Source organism: Triturus cristatus, chromosome 4_1 (genome assembly GCF_964204655.1).
Source record: "Triturus cristatus chromosome 4_1, aTriCri1.1, whole genome shotgun sequence".
NCBI classification, from domain to species: Eukaryota; Metazoa; Chordata; class Amphibia; order Caudata; family Salamandridae; genus Triturus; species Triturus cristatus.
The window spans coordinates 555,548,999-555,564,044 of NC_140585.1; the positions used below are offsets into that span (position 1 = coordinate 555,548,999).

The following is a 15,046-nucleotide window of genomic DNA, read 5'->3' on the forward strand; positions in this document are numbered from 1 at the left end:
GTAGTGTAACATTGCATATGCACTGTGACAAAGATATGGATCCCAGATTGTAATATGTATGGCATAGCGCTGTGCTTTATAACATAGGCATCGAGGAAGGCACGTTAGATGGGGCAATATAACCCGTGCGAAGGCAAGTGTGGCATGACATATTCACGGGGTGGTGTTACAGTGCACATGGGCTAGAGAGTGTCATAGCATACGCACTAGCTGGTGGAATACAACACAGAGGTGTGTGGCATTCGGCGGGCACTGGTGGGTGTAACACAGCATTGGGCTCAGCCAGGAGCACGCTGTGACTCTCAAGTGAGGTTTGTCTCCTTTCCAGAGAGTAAAATAAAAAGTATTACACATCCGGCGGTGGATGTGTGTTTTATTAACCGTGAGGGTGTTTCTTGCATAGTTTGGTCGAATTTTTGTCGAATCCCCTTTGAATGGCTTGGTGTGCATGTGTATTAAATGTGCCCGTCAATAGCTACCCATGTTTGTATAAATAAACGACAAGGGTGTCTACTTGGAGAGTACCCACCAGCGGGGGCGCCGGGATTAGGCACGGTAGGGTGTCAGACATGTCAGAGCTTCACTAGGGGTGTGAATACATTCTACGTGGATTCATTGTATGCATAGTCGCCTTTTAATGAATATCACGCAAATCGTCATGGTGATAGGTACATACGGTTTGTCCAGCATGTCCTAGGTGTTTCTATAAATATATTTATTTAAAAAAAAAAAAAAAACAAAGGCCGGCCCCGGGGGATGGGGTCCCCGGGGCCGTAAGTGGCCTGAGGAGGGGGTCAACACAGCCCCCCTCCTAAAGAATAAAAAAATAAATAAAAGGCCATGACCTGGGGGTTGGGGTCACCGGGGCCGATTAAGGCCTTGGGAGGGCCAAATTAATTTTTTTCAACAAAAAAAATTAGGGTGCAGGCCCTGGGGGATGGGGTCCCCAGGGCTAATAAATTAGAAAAAGAAAGGGGGCCACACAGCCCTCCTTCTTAAAAATAAATAAATAAAAGACCGGCATCGCGCTGGAGGCCACGCCCCCTCCTTGCAGCACTCTGCAAACGCGCCCCCTGGCCAGTTGTACGTTGAGGAATTAATTCCCCTTCAATACTGAGGGTCCCTGAGGGCCAACTAGCCCAACAGGTATCTCCGGTATGCGCCAGGGAGCTGCGTTGCAGACAGGTGTTCTGAGGCCACGCCCCTTTTTACACCTCCATGCAACGCAGCTCTGTGGCGCTTACTGGAGGTACCTAGTGGGCTAGTTTGACCCTAGGGACCCTTAGGATTCAAGGGGACTTAATCTCTCAACTCAGAACGCCCACAGGCTCTGTGGCGCGTTTTTAAGTTGGGAAAATAATTCCCTTTCAATCCTGAGGGACCCTGGGGTCCAACTAGCCCACCAGGTGCTTCCAGTAAGCACCACTACTCTACGTTGCAGAGAGGTGGTGCAGGCCGTGCCACTTTTTACACCTCTCTTCAACGCAGCTCTGTGGCGCTTACTGGAGGTACCTAGTGGTCTAGTTGGACCCTAGGGACCCTCAGGATTCAAGGGGACTTAATCTCCCAACTTAAAACGGCTACAGGGCGTGTTTACACAGTGGGGAAGGGAGGGGACGGGGCATGAGGTGACGTGTTCAAACACGCCCTGTGGTGCGTTTTAAGAGGTAGTTTTAATCCCCTGCCCTATTATATACTAGGGGCTTACAGAGGAGGTCATGCTAATCACAGGGGGACCCCAACACATAGGGTGCCCTAGTGTATGTAGGTGTTTTCACTGTATTCTGAGTGTCTTTTAACATAGCACTGGCTCTAGGACTGGTTAGTCAGACTCAGTTACCACCAGTATCCGTCTGAAAAAGTTGAGGGTACAGGATGATTTTGCAACAAGGCTTGTTTCTGCTCTTCTGTTTGTTCTTTCTGCACGTTATACTTCTTCCTGCACTTTTCTTCGTCTTTGAGGACTTCTGTTGCTTCTTTCTGCATTTCTTTTTTTTCTTTCTGTGCGTTTTTCCTTCTTTCTTCACATGTCATATCTCTGTAGGCATAGCTAGAAATTAGCATTTAAAAAACCTTTGAAATTCACTGAAAAAAACATGGGTTTCAGGCACGTTATAGCTAGGAATTAGCATTTAAAAAAACCTTAGAAATTCACTGAAAAAACCATAGGTTTCAGGGGCGTTATAGTTAGCTGGACTTTTCACTCGTACAAAACCATAGAAATTCCCCCGTTATAGTTAGTTCAGCAAACTATAACTCGCGCGCCCGCAATGCACTGCTGATGACGTCACATATTACATCACTCATGACATGGTCAGTGACATCACTCATGACATCACTGATGACATCACTGATGACATCATCCTTGTGATAGAGTGGCAGACCTCCTCTCCCCCTAATATAACCTTTGATACACACATTCAAAAATAGAAATTAAAAATTTCAAAACAATGGACATACCAATACCAGTTACAACAACCTATTCAGTAATTGTAAGATCCACATCCACTCATTCACCAACAGTCCTATACAGTCACTCATACATGTACTCACTCATCATATGTACTCATACACCTATACATCCTGTTACACAACACCACTCATCCATAAAGTTACTCACACACATAGTCACTCATGCTAATAAAGAATCAAACATCCGTTTAACTGCATATACAGTTATACATACACCACCACACTTACTTCTACAGAAACTTACACATACTTAGTCTTTTTAACAATCACTTATAGAAACACATACTTATTCATACAGGAACTCTTTCAATCTCTCACTCTCACATATACTCACTTATATACACCAATAGTCACATATACTAGTTTAAAACATATGTAGTTACTCATAGAGACACTATTGAGACAGTCATTCACTCACTAACACACCCATGCACACACTCATCCACCCATACAGTCCTGCACATATGCTGTCTTCAACACATACAAACAGTGAGTCACTCATTCATGCACCTATGCACTACGTAATACCCCCCACCGAACCATACAGACATCAGACACTTATACTGATACTCAAAAAACCAACTAATAACCTATATAGACACTCATGTAGCTACTCACCAACCCATGTAGCCACTTATACACAAAGTGAGAGACTGATACCGATATTTACATATTTAAACATTACTCACTAAGCCATGTATTCACTAAGATACACTTAATCAGTCAGTTATACAATCAATTTTTCAAAAACAAATAATCCATTTAGACACTTATATACCCATTTATTCTTCCATCGACCTTGAGATATACATATATAAAACACATGTAATTTTCAGAAAAACACACATTCACTGGATGATGTCATCAGTGATGTCATCAGTGATGTCATTTGAGATGTCATCAGTGATGTCATGAGTGATGTCACTGACCATGTCATGAGTGATGTAATATGTGACGTCATCAGCAGTGCATTGCGGGCGCGCGAGTTATAGTTAGCTGAACTAACTATAACGGGGGAATTTCTATGGTTTTGTACGAGTGAAAAGTCCAGCTAACTATAACGCCCCTGAAACCTATGTTTTTTTCAGTGAATATATATATATATATATATATATATATATATATATATATATATATATATATATATATATATATATATATATATAGTTTAGGTAGGATCAATCATTGTTACGAAATACATAATCAATATCAAGAAATACATTATAACGCTGCGAGAACATATCAAAATTAAATATACTTATTCAGTGTTCAGTTTTTCACATTGATGCACATATATCTGCAATATCCCATAAGTTACAAAGCAACAAACATTGAACGATCTCACACAGTTTCTCCCTTGTTACAATGACGATCGTGTTTGGAGTCAAACTCATGCTAATTTATTTGCTTAGTATTGCTACATTCATATATTTTATTAACCATTTGCATTGACCCTTACCACCATGGGGCCAGCTGAATAGCGGCAGCAGCTGTGCAGCAGGCGCAGATGCTTGAACTCCCTGGAAATCCTCCCACAGCAAACATGGCTTCTGCATGTGCAAGGCATTTCCACTGATACTTCTCTCATGCTCTGTAAAAAAGTGGAATGTGTATTGAAATCACAACGTTTAAGAAGACCGCTGGAATCTGCGCCTGACGGGAACTGCTCCATTTTCTGCACGTCCACACAGTTACTCGTTTCTTTATAACATGTGTAGGCCTTATGGGAATGTTCTTTATGCATTGCTATCATTATCTCAAGCGCTGAATATGGGGGCTCTGTTCAAGGACTCAAACCCAACTGGAAGAGGACTTTTTTATATCAAAATCATTCTGAGTTAATGCTCATCTGTGCAATCAGATACAGTAATAATTCAGGGACTTTGGCAAGAGGTAATTAAACACACATTTTGGAACTATGTGTCTCAATAAATGGATGAGGTCAGGCTGCAGCTGTGAAACTAACATGAAGGCTAGCATCCTTGATATGGACGCTAGAAAATAATATTTTCCAATGCTCCATGAAGTATTCCACACAAGCAATGCCAGATTTCATGCTATTGATTGCCTTTTAGACAAAATCACAACATTGCAATGGTTTGTACTGGTAGGGCCTCTCTCTGAATCCCCATTATTGCTCGAAAGCAACACAAACATGAATTGCACGGAACCAGTCCATACCCACGACAGGACGCATATACATGAACTCCAACTCCTATACTCCTAACAGCGGATCTCTCACGCAACAGAGAAAAATCAAGTAGGGCAGTGCTGGATGTAGTAATTTAAGATGTAGTGACATATTTAGTGGAGCTATATGGGACTGAGATGGGGTCAGGTAACTCCTATCCTACCTACCACATTTGCCACTGGCAATGCCATCCCCGCTCAGTTCCACCAGTGACCACGGATGTCAATGGGGTGCAAGTCACATATTTCCTGCTTTCATGTCTGCATCCCAGCATTGCATGGGTGCTGTGGCATGATGGTGTTGCTTTCCTCAATGACCTAGTCACCACCTACATCTCTGGGTTTCATCGCGTACCACCATGTATTTCGTACCAAATTTCAAATGCAATACAATGTTTGTGATTGACACTTGCACAAAACACCATTGCTCATGTGAACCTTCCTGTCAGACTTAACAACATGGCTTCTCAGACCTTTATCTCTTTCTCAAATGTAGGGTTACTAATATCAAATGCCACCAGTCAAGTTCTTAGCTAAGTTCCAATGTCCTTCCATCCGCAGAGTTGTCAGAGGAAGGGAGCACACCAAATGTGATAACAATGGGCAATGTGTTTGCTGAGACCTTGGATGATGGTGTTGAGATGGTATGGGCTGCAGGCGTGTATGAGAAGGGGACATGCATGAGGTAGGCAGAGGCAACGGGGTCATTGTTCTGTTCAAATTTATCTGTCACAAAGTGATCGGAGGGCAGATTTCCTGAGGCTCTCAGTATCAAGAAGCCCATCTTCACCAGGTGCTGAGGCACAGAAGATGGAAAGTAGTTGTCACACCCAGCCTAATAGTTCTTTGATGATCAGTAAGGGTTGATCCTGGGAGCACCGTTGCTGAAAGTGACTGATTCCTTTCTCAAGGACTTTGGACTTTTATTACAGTTGGAAATGACTGGCATGCCACTACTGTTAGCTGAATCTGAGAGGGACTTGTGGTGGAGGGGGTACTACCACCACACCTTCTCACACAAATGTTGTGTCTCACCATTTCCTGGTGACTATCCAAGATATTCAGGGCGGGTTCAGATGGCACTGCCTAAGATGGAGTGGACAGTGACCAGGTTCCTCAATAGTGTGAGTGAGCCACTGGAACTACATATTAAACACGTGTCCTTATATTAAATTAAACATGTGGATCAGGTAGTGTGCCTGCTCCTTGACTGGTAGACTCAAACAGAGACACAATGGAAAGCATCTTGAGGAGGTTGGTTAAGCACTTAGTAGGGAAAATTGGTAACATTTCCTACAGTAATTTATGTTTACCTACGTCAAACTCTAGGTCACATTATTCTCACATAAATAATCTCCTCCCTGTTGCAGTTAAAACGTGGTTATCTCTTTGAAACACAATGTTCCTCTGATAAAGTTTCTCTGATACTCAATCAATTCAAATAGCTTTTTTTACTGTTCGCTCACCATGATTAAGAAACGACTGCGTTCAACGTATCTGCCTGGATTCAGTATTCGTCTGCCATAAAATGTAACCTAATACAACATTTCATACTAATGATTTTCAATTTGAATTGTTGTTTTGCAGACTTTGTGGTTATCCTCCATTTTATGATGAAAATGACTCCAAACTATTCGAGCAGATTTTGAAGGCAGACTACGAATTTGATTCTCCGTACTGGGATGACATCTCTGACTCTGGTATGATACACACTGCACGCAGTTTCAATACATTCTGTGTAAACCACTATCATTGAATCATTTTTGTAAATATGACTTTTGTTGGCTTGAATGAGCAGAATATATTGAACGTATTGAATTAAATTGATTATTAATAATAATAATTTGATAATTTGAATAATTTGACAAGTGCCTCAAATGCCCTCTATGGTTATGGAAAAGAAAATTGTTAGAGCGTTGCTAAATGTTGAGAGAGATTGTGAGGAGAGTATCTTTCTTCTGACAGATTGAGAGAGAATGCTAGAAATCCTCATGACAGGGCAAATAGTGAAGGTGGCTAAAGACATGTCTGTGAGTCATATTCAATCTCACCACAATATCCTAATTGGATAAATCCTCCAGAGTCAAACCAAGAACTCTTAAAAGTACACTTATACAATCCCTTAGTCACATGTGCTCAGTTTACTCTGATGACAGTGCTGGGGGTGCACTAGTCAACAATTTAAAACGCAAAATAGTTGTAAAGATAAAACTTGCACGGTACACACCAAGTCCATGAAAAGTTAACATCTGTTGAAAAATAATCCAAATTATTTGAAGAAAAATGACAAAGGGAAATTGGGGGAAATGGCTTTTATCATTCCGAAGCCAATAGGTGTCAATGTTAATTTGGGATTGTATGTAAATTAATGTAAGTCAAATGTGAAACTAAAAAGTATGTAAAAATAACTCCGTGGCTGGCTTTTCAGACATGTTGGGCTAGATTCCAAAAGGTAAACTAAGACAAAAGTCTAACGTAACGACTTTCAGTATTCACAAAGGGCATTTACGAGTAGTAAAGTTTGTCTCAGTTTTGGTCTTAGTTAAACTTAAGACCAAAACTTAGGTTTAGCTGAGACAAAAGTCTAACTTTACTACTCGTAAATGCCCTTTGAGAATACTGAATGTGGTAAAGTTAGACTTTTGTCTTAGTTTACTTTTGTGAATCGGGCCTGAGTCTTTAAGTGACACAGTGGAGACGTGTGGTGCAGTGGCCAGGGCAGCTGACTTCGGAGCACAGAGTTCATGGTTTGATCCCTGGCTCCGGAGGCAACTCAGCACCATGTGACTCTGGGCAATAGCTCACTTAATTTCCACAACGGCCCCCAGTGCCTTGAGACCCGTAAGGGTGAGTAGTTTGTGCTTTACAAATATGGATTTATTATTTATAGTTTACGAGTGCACACCATTGGAAAAGGTTGTAGGAATGGCCAGTTGCACAAATTAGCATTTTAACTTATTCTCTTTTCTGGATCAAACACTTTACAAGTGGAATGCATCAAACAATTTCTTCTAGTTAGGGTTCCATGAGGTCAGATCAGTTGGTCAGCTCATTGATGTGGAAAATAAACCCAAAGAAAATAAACCATGTGGTGCAAGGTGCCTGTAACGGTCAATAGCACATTGCTGGATGATTTGGGTGACTTCTCTCGATCAGTTCTGGCCGTTGAGGATGAACAGAATTTGCATGATCTCGAATGCACCTTGTGAGAGCTTGCAGTGGTGAGGCTTGACATCGCATAATAATGAGAGGCCATTGGAGGGGATGGCATATGTTGGGGGATTTTGTTTTTTTTTCAAATTGATGCAGCATCTTTGTTCCTATCTTCAGAAGGAGGTCAGACTTGCTTTGGGTTTTTCAGTGCACAGGTTCAGTTCCCAGTACCTTTGTATACTTCTCATATAAATCAGCAATTGGACTATTTGCAGCCTTTGTTTTACAGATCACCAGGGGAACTTTCAGGTAGAAGTCTTTCATACAAGTATAGGGCCTGACAATCTTTCGGCAGTGCCCACTACAGTTCTTATCTTACACTGTTCTCCTTTAGCTTCAGGGTGTCTGTTCCACTCAGCAGCAGAGTATTCCCCTTTTCCTAAGGGTATGTTGCAAATTAGGTTTTCCACACGTTTTTTTTTGTATGCGCATACCAATTTTTAGGTTGAACTTGCAAGCTAGTGCCTGGGCTGCCTGTTGTGACATATACTGTGGCTGGCCAGGCATCAAGGAAGAGAACCATCAACATGCAGGTGCGACAGCCATGTTTAATGGTCAGGCATATTGGCAAATGCAACACAGTTGATTTAATCAATGCAGGTAATGCGCAGACAGCCACCATCTTAAGCATCACATGTTGGAATAAATCTCCTGGATTCAGTTTCAATCTACAATTTACATTAAAACGGGACAGTCATGTTGAATTAGTAAGTTCTTTAAGGGTTTTGCTTCAATGTGGCAGACATATTAAATACTGAAGCATTAGAAGTGAATACCACAGCGAGGCTGGCATTTTGAACTGGGAGGTATTGTTGTTTAGATATTGTAACTCTACGATGGCAGCCATTACAGCAAATTGCAGAGCGCAATGAACCATTTAACATTTGTTCTACAAAGCTATTGGTTAAATACATCTTGAGGGCCACATTTTCCATATTTTGAGGAACACAGTGACGTGTACAGCCAACAGCCAGTAGTATGTAAATTCGGGCTATTATACATGGTGATGTGCACACCTAAGTGGTTAACTTTCTTTTGGGACAACAACCTACCATGATTGTATTCTCTCGCATTTCTAGTTTTACTGTGCTTAGGTTTCAAGAAGAAACTGGTGAAAAGTTTTGACATACCACCTATTTTGGTGGTTTCTGGGCATACGTTTTTTAAGAGAATCCAAAAACCAAATGAGTACATGGACACAGTCATACACCTAGCCTTCCTGATAACCCTGAAAGGGCTGATAGCACTCCGTCTGATTTGCTCACACATTCTCTGGATTCTCTTATCCCAGCCAAGTTGTCTCTAAGCCGCACCCCAGTCGAGCCCATGGTTCAACGACAATTTGGCCCAGGCCAGGAAAACTTACAAAAGCCTGTAACAGGCATGAAGATGGCAATATGATCCAGCCCTGAAAGTACAGTATCGGCTAGCCATCAAAAAGTACCATGAATCCATTCAGAAAGAAAGAGACGATTATTTTGCAGACAAAATCAAAAATAGCAGCAATCCTGCAAAATGTATCTTCTCCTTGCTTAAGGACCTCAAATCTTCAGGGCAACCTAATACATCTTCCCTCTCCTCTAATCAGCAATGTGAGGCATTAGCCGCTTTCTTTATTCAAAAAGGTCGATGACATTTACAAAACATTTCTCCACACTGCGATTAGAGTAGGCCTCCCATCTCAGTCTAGCGCCGCCCCTTCACTCTCCGCTTTTCCTGCGCTCTCCCAAGAAGTCATGAGCACTATTTGCAATAAACTAAAATCTGGATCCCCAGCGGACCCCCTCAAACCTGATTAGTGTCAGAAATTCCTACCCCAGCTCCTTTCCCCCTTGTGTGATTTCATAAATCTGTCTATGCCCTCTGCTTTAGTCCCGACTGCCTGGAAACACGCCAATGTGATTCCACTACTTAAAAAACCCACTTTGGACGATTCCAAGCCAGAAAAGATATTGGCATCGGTGGCTCGACCCTGGCCTGGCTCTCCTTCTTTCTATCTGAGAGATCCTTGCAAGTGATTGTCCCTCCCACCCTTCTGCTCTCAGATGCACGCTGTGCACCAAGGGGCTCCTCAAGGCTCTGCTTTGAGCCCTACTTTGTTATTATCTATATCCAACCCCTGGCAGCAGATGCTAAGGAGAGGGACCTAACTGTGGTCTCCTATGCTGATGACACACAGTTAGTGGTCCCGTTCTCTGACAACTCCGCACAGGACACGCTCGAATTTAAAGATGATTTAACAGCTATTGCAGACTGGATGACATCTAACTGTCTTCAATTGAATGCCAGCAAATCTGGGATCCTGTTGGTGGGAAAATAAACTCATCTATGGAGTGAGCACTGGTGGGCGTCCACCCTTGGCCTCCCGCCTGCCCCCAAACAGACGGTTCCAAATCTGGGCATTTGGATCAACTCTGCATTGACCTTCCAGGCTCAAACTAAGGCGGTAGCTGGAGTCTGCTTTGGGCTCTTGCACGGTCTTAAACCTCTGTCGGGTTTTTCGATTCTAACACCTGTCAGGTTATTATACTGGCCACTGTACTATCCAGGCTGGACTACACAGGCTCTTTGTACCTAGGGGCCAACAGAGCAGAGATACATCCCCTACAAAGGGCACAAAATCCGGATGATTCTCGGCTTGCCAAGAAGCTGCTCTATTTCTAATTTAATCAGCAAACTACACTAGCTTCCGGTGGAGAAACGTATCAACTTCAAAGCCCTTTGTATCTCCCATAGAATCCTGAACGCCCAATCCGCCGATATTTTAGCCTATCTTTTCACGCCCTACACACCCACCTGCCAGCTGTGCTGTACTGGTCAGCACCTGGTGGCTGTTCCTCGAGTAAAGAGATCAAGCGCAGGAGGGCGCTCTTTCCGCCTTCTTGCCCCTAAACTTTGGAATTCCCTCCCTGTGAGCATCAGAAGCATCAGAAAATCTTGTGTCATTTCAAAAGGCGATTAAAACATATCTCTTTCCCAAGTAATTTGCTTCCCTCTGATCTACCCTCTTTGCTCTTCTGTTTGTTTTGAGATCTACGCTGGGACGCCCCTTTGCTGGGGCAGCCATGCGCTTTACAAAATCAATAACATAACATAACACATACATCTCTGCTTTACCCAAACTAGTTGCTGAATGTCAATTTGAGAACTTCAGTCACTAACTTATTTATGACCAATTTATCAGCCATTGTACTGATACTAGTATATGGCAGAAACGTATTATTTTAGGTAACCCAACATTGTTAGAGACCATTCATGTATCTAAAATGATTCGAACATCTTTTAAATCTGCTAAAGAATTTGATGATAGAAGCAGTGAACATGTGTATCCAGTTTGCTGTAAGGAAGAAAGCTGGAGAGGGAAACAACATCAGCAAACAATTTTGTTCAGTCAGTCTAATTCATTTTTTAAACAGACTAATATATGCTTCAGGTGTGGGAATCAATCTCACATAAAAGGGGGCAAACCATGTCCAGCTAAAATTGTGTGTTGCAGACTGTATAATAAAGTTGGAATATTTCACTAAGATGTGCCAAGGCGCCAAACGAGAGAAGGTCAAGTTGGCTATGGTGCCCTAAGGCAAAGAGAGTGATTCTGAAGATTTTAATATTATTGAAATGCAAGATATGGTCCTTGTGGTGTGTGTGACTGTGAAGTGAATAGTGGTGATCCACCTGAGTGTGTAGATCCCTATGTAGATATCCAAGTTGGAGCCAAAGACTTATGTTTGCTGGTTCACTCAGTTGTGAGAATCATCATGATTATGTAAGAGCGGTTTCATTCCATGTGGAAAGTCAGATCACGATTACCCCCAGGTCAGTATTTTATGAAGAACGTAAAACTGAGTTGCTAGGTTATTTTAAAGACATTTTGATTTTTAAAGAAATTTGCATTCAAGGCCAAAAACTAAATCCAAAAGCTGGATTTTCTTTTTGAAAATGAAAAAGATAATGGCCCCCTCGGATTGGGTGTTATCATTTTTAGGTAAAGTCTGGACAGCACTTGTGCTGCTCTGCGAGCCATGCTTTATTGGCGTATGTACTTGAAATCCCGCCCACTCTCCGCCCATATTTTTAATTGGCTTGTGTCATTGTCCTTGGTAAATGCTGACTTCCAATTCGTTATCAGGCCTGTTAGTCCCTCCTTAGTACCACCCTGTTTGCATTTGTAACCTCCCATGAGGACTGGCCCTTTTACTTCGGTTGTTATACGGTGCGTCTTCTTTAGTCTGTAAGCACTATTTTCTTTAATGAGTTTCTCTTACTGCAGGAGGGCAGGAGGGTCTCTCGTACGCAGTTGTGATCACCGGCTTGTTAATTTAACTCGTAGCTCTTCAGGGGCCATGGGAGACAGAAGGGGGCAACTCAGGGATGCCTTCAAGCATTTGGAATGCAATAGGTCTCGCATTTGTGAGTGTTTAACCTATTGGCATTGTAAATGACATTGCCTTTTATTTATGTTTTGAAAAACAAAACATAAATAAAAGGCATTGTCATTTACAATGCCAATAGCTCAAACTTGTGTAGATGCCAGACCTATTGCATTGTAGATGCTTTTTTGTTTTTACTGACCCTCACTGCCAGGGTTTGCCTGGCAGTGCCAGCCAGTAAAAAAAAAGGCTGTATGTCCATCGATCCTAATTGGACGGATGGTCATATGGCCAGTTCTTCAAAGGCCCTTGCTCCATTGGGCCATCGGAGAAGTTTGGCAATGGCGGTGACAGTGTAGTCACTGCCAAAGTCAAACCTTTGGTTCACCCGCATTTAAATCAGGTGGGCGGACCACTGTCTTAGTGGGAAGGGAACTCTATTGCTGTTGTGATGGAGTTCCCTCTCCGCCAACATCTAAATTGGCCCCTAAGTCAGTAAGTAAAAACTGTGACTGGGATGATTCGCTTGGTGTATCTGGCCTCCGTTCCATCGTGTTGTCCTGAAATCATGCCACGGTCCCAGTCAACAGCAAACCGTGACTTTTGCTTGATACCTTCTTTTTTCTTGGTGCTTTTTGCCCTAGAACTTTAAAACCATCAGATCTCCAATTCCCTTTAACATATTTTGATGCTCTTGGTGTCTTTGCTCATTAATGTTTTCTAAATTTGTTTAGGAATGTATTTTAAATTGTTGGTTCTGCTTCAACTTAGCATGCACGTCTCTGGTGATTACCTACTTCAAGCTAACAGGCGTTGAGCAGAGATTCTCTCAGAACTGTGATCTAGCGGAACCAGAATGAGTTTACTGAGTTGGTAGAGGTACCTCCTTCACAAATTATTTAGCAACTTTCTGACAGTGACTTTAACCAGTGACTTGCAAATGATGGAAAGCGATGAAGCACAATAGATGCAGAGGCAGGTGCGTCAGAACAATGCTGGCGGCTTATGGGTAACCTGCACAGCATGAGTCAAAGAAGCTGATCAGTCCCTACTGTCCATTCTGTGGGATGATCCTTGCACCAGTGCAAATTTCTTCCAGTTCCGGTAGGAATTGTGCACAATGAAAATAACCCATTAGACATAAGCAGAACTTAAGCAGCTTACTCGATAGCAGCTATATATAATTACACTAATCTGTCATTCAATTACGTTTTTTATTTTGTAGTGTTGTGGTTTAGTTCTGCGCAGCCATCCTATGGTCCTTACAGTACAAAGGACCACAGTTTAAATTTTACATTCAAACTCTTTTCACATAAGGGGCTATTATATAGTTCAGACATGGGACGGAGCAGTTCCACTTGCCATTTTATCCTTCTTAAAGACTTACTGAATGTAACTATAGTTTTTACCTATCTTTAGTTTCCTCCAGGACAATTAGTATTATTTTTTTTATTTATGATTTGCCCCTTTTTGGTGCATGTGAAAATGTGACATTTCTACACTGTACTGTACCATGGGACGTATTGAACAACTCAGCATTACTAAACATATACTGCCACTTGTGTAGTGCTGTCCCATCGCATCGCGTCGCGTGGGGACTTCACAGCTGGAAATGCGTTTATGTAGGTAATACATTAAAATGTAATGAATTAGTGACACATTAAGGGGGTTCGCATTAATGCATAAGCCACCATCTTGATGCAAAAGAATGCACCTTGCATTTCTTCATGGCTTTCCGAGAGGTATATGCTCATGCGCAATAACAATCTTTGATCTATAAAAATACTATAAATTGACATTAAAAATGCAATACCTTGACTGACAATATTGCTGTAGAGGAAACACATTAAAAATATGATAAATTGGAATACTATGGGTAATTCAGCCAACGCTTTAGTGTCTTGAACATTTTTGTTTCAGGCTGTTTCATAATAGTCAAGCACACAAGCATATTTTCAAGTTTAGGAGGACATAAACATGCATTTAATGCATTGAATCTGCTGTTCCATTTTTTGCAGCAAAAGACTTTATTCGCCGATTGATGGAAAAAGACCCCAGTAAGAGGTACACGTGTGAGCAGGCTTCTCGGCACCCATGGTAAGGATCTATCAAGGAGCTGGCAGTAAGATTTGCTGAATATTTTCATTAATTCTAAACTGTTTTCATAAATTTAAATTTCTTTTCAATTGTTCTGTTGAGGTGATGTGACAATAGAAAACAATAACATTCTTTGTTTTTAATGTGCTTTTAATGTTATCTACTTTCAGAACTGATTAGAGGCTGGTCCCTCCTTAAATTGCAAATTTATGCCGACCTTTGAATGCAGTAAAGTCAAGGGCACAGAATGTGTCTCAGTCACATACTGCCATATAACATGGCCGAGGTGATAATCAGATTAATTCCAAAACCAGGTAAACCCGTGTTGTTAGGCAGGATCCACTGGTCCATCTCAATGGTCAAAGTAAATTACAATATCTTTTTAATCTCCGGAAATAATAGTGCACAAATTATATGTAACATAACATGTGGATTTGTAAACCGCACATTCACCCAAGGGTATCTTGGGACTGATTGAAAGATGTTTATTGTTAACCATTTTATCAACCTCAGAAGGATGCAAGGCTGAGTGGTCCCGCCAGGATTTGAACCTGAGACCATGAGGTTGAACACAGGCCCCTACAGTGGAGGCATTAGTTCTCTAAGCCACCAGACCCAGCTTGATAAAAACTGTTTGGGCTTTAGACTCCCATGTGACTGCTCTCTCCATATGAAAATACTGTTGCATTTTAAGTAGCCTTTCA

General features: G+C 41.8%; 1 protein-coding gene across 1 annotated transcript in view; it reads left to right on the forward strand.

Annotated features, from left to right (window-relative positions):
• The window catches only part of CAMK1D (calcium/calmodulin dependent protein kinase ID), a 1,392,645-nt gene that overhangs the window by 1,225,476 nt on the left and 152,123 nt on the right, over positions 1–15,046 (forward strand). Inside the window, exons 7-8 of the mRNA XM_085652873.1 lie at positions 6,250–6,362; positions 14,264–14,342. Of these exons, the coding sequence (XP_085508999.1) occupies positions 6,250–6,362; positions 14,264–14,342 (192 nt within the window). The remainder of the gene's footprint in view (positions 1–6,249; positions 6,363–14,263; positions 14,343–15,046) is intronic.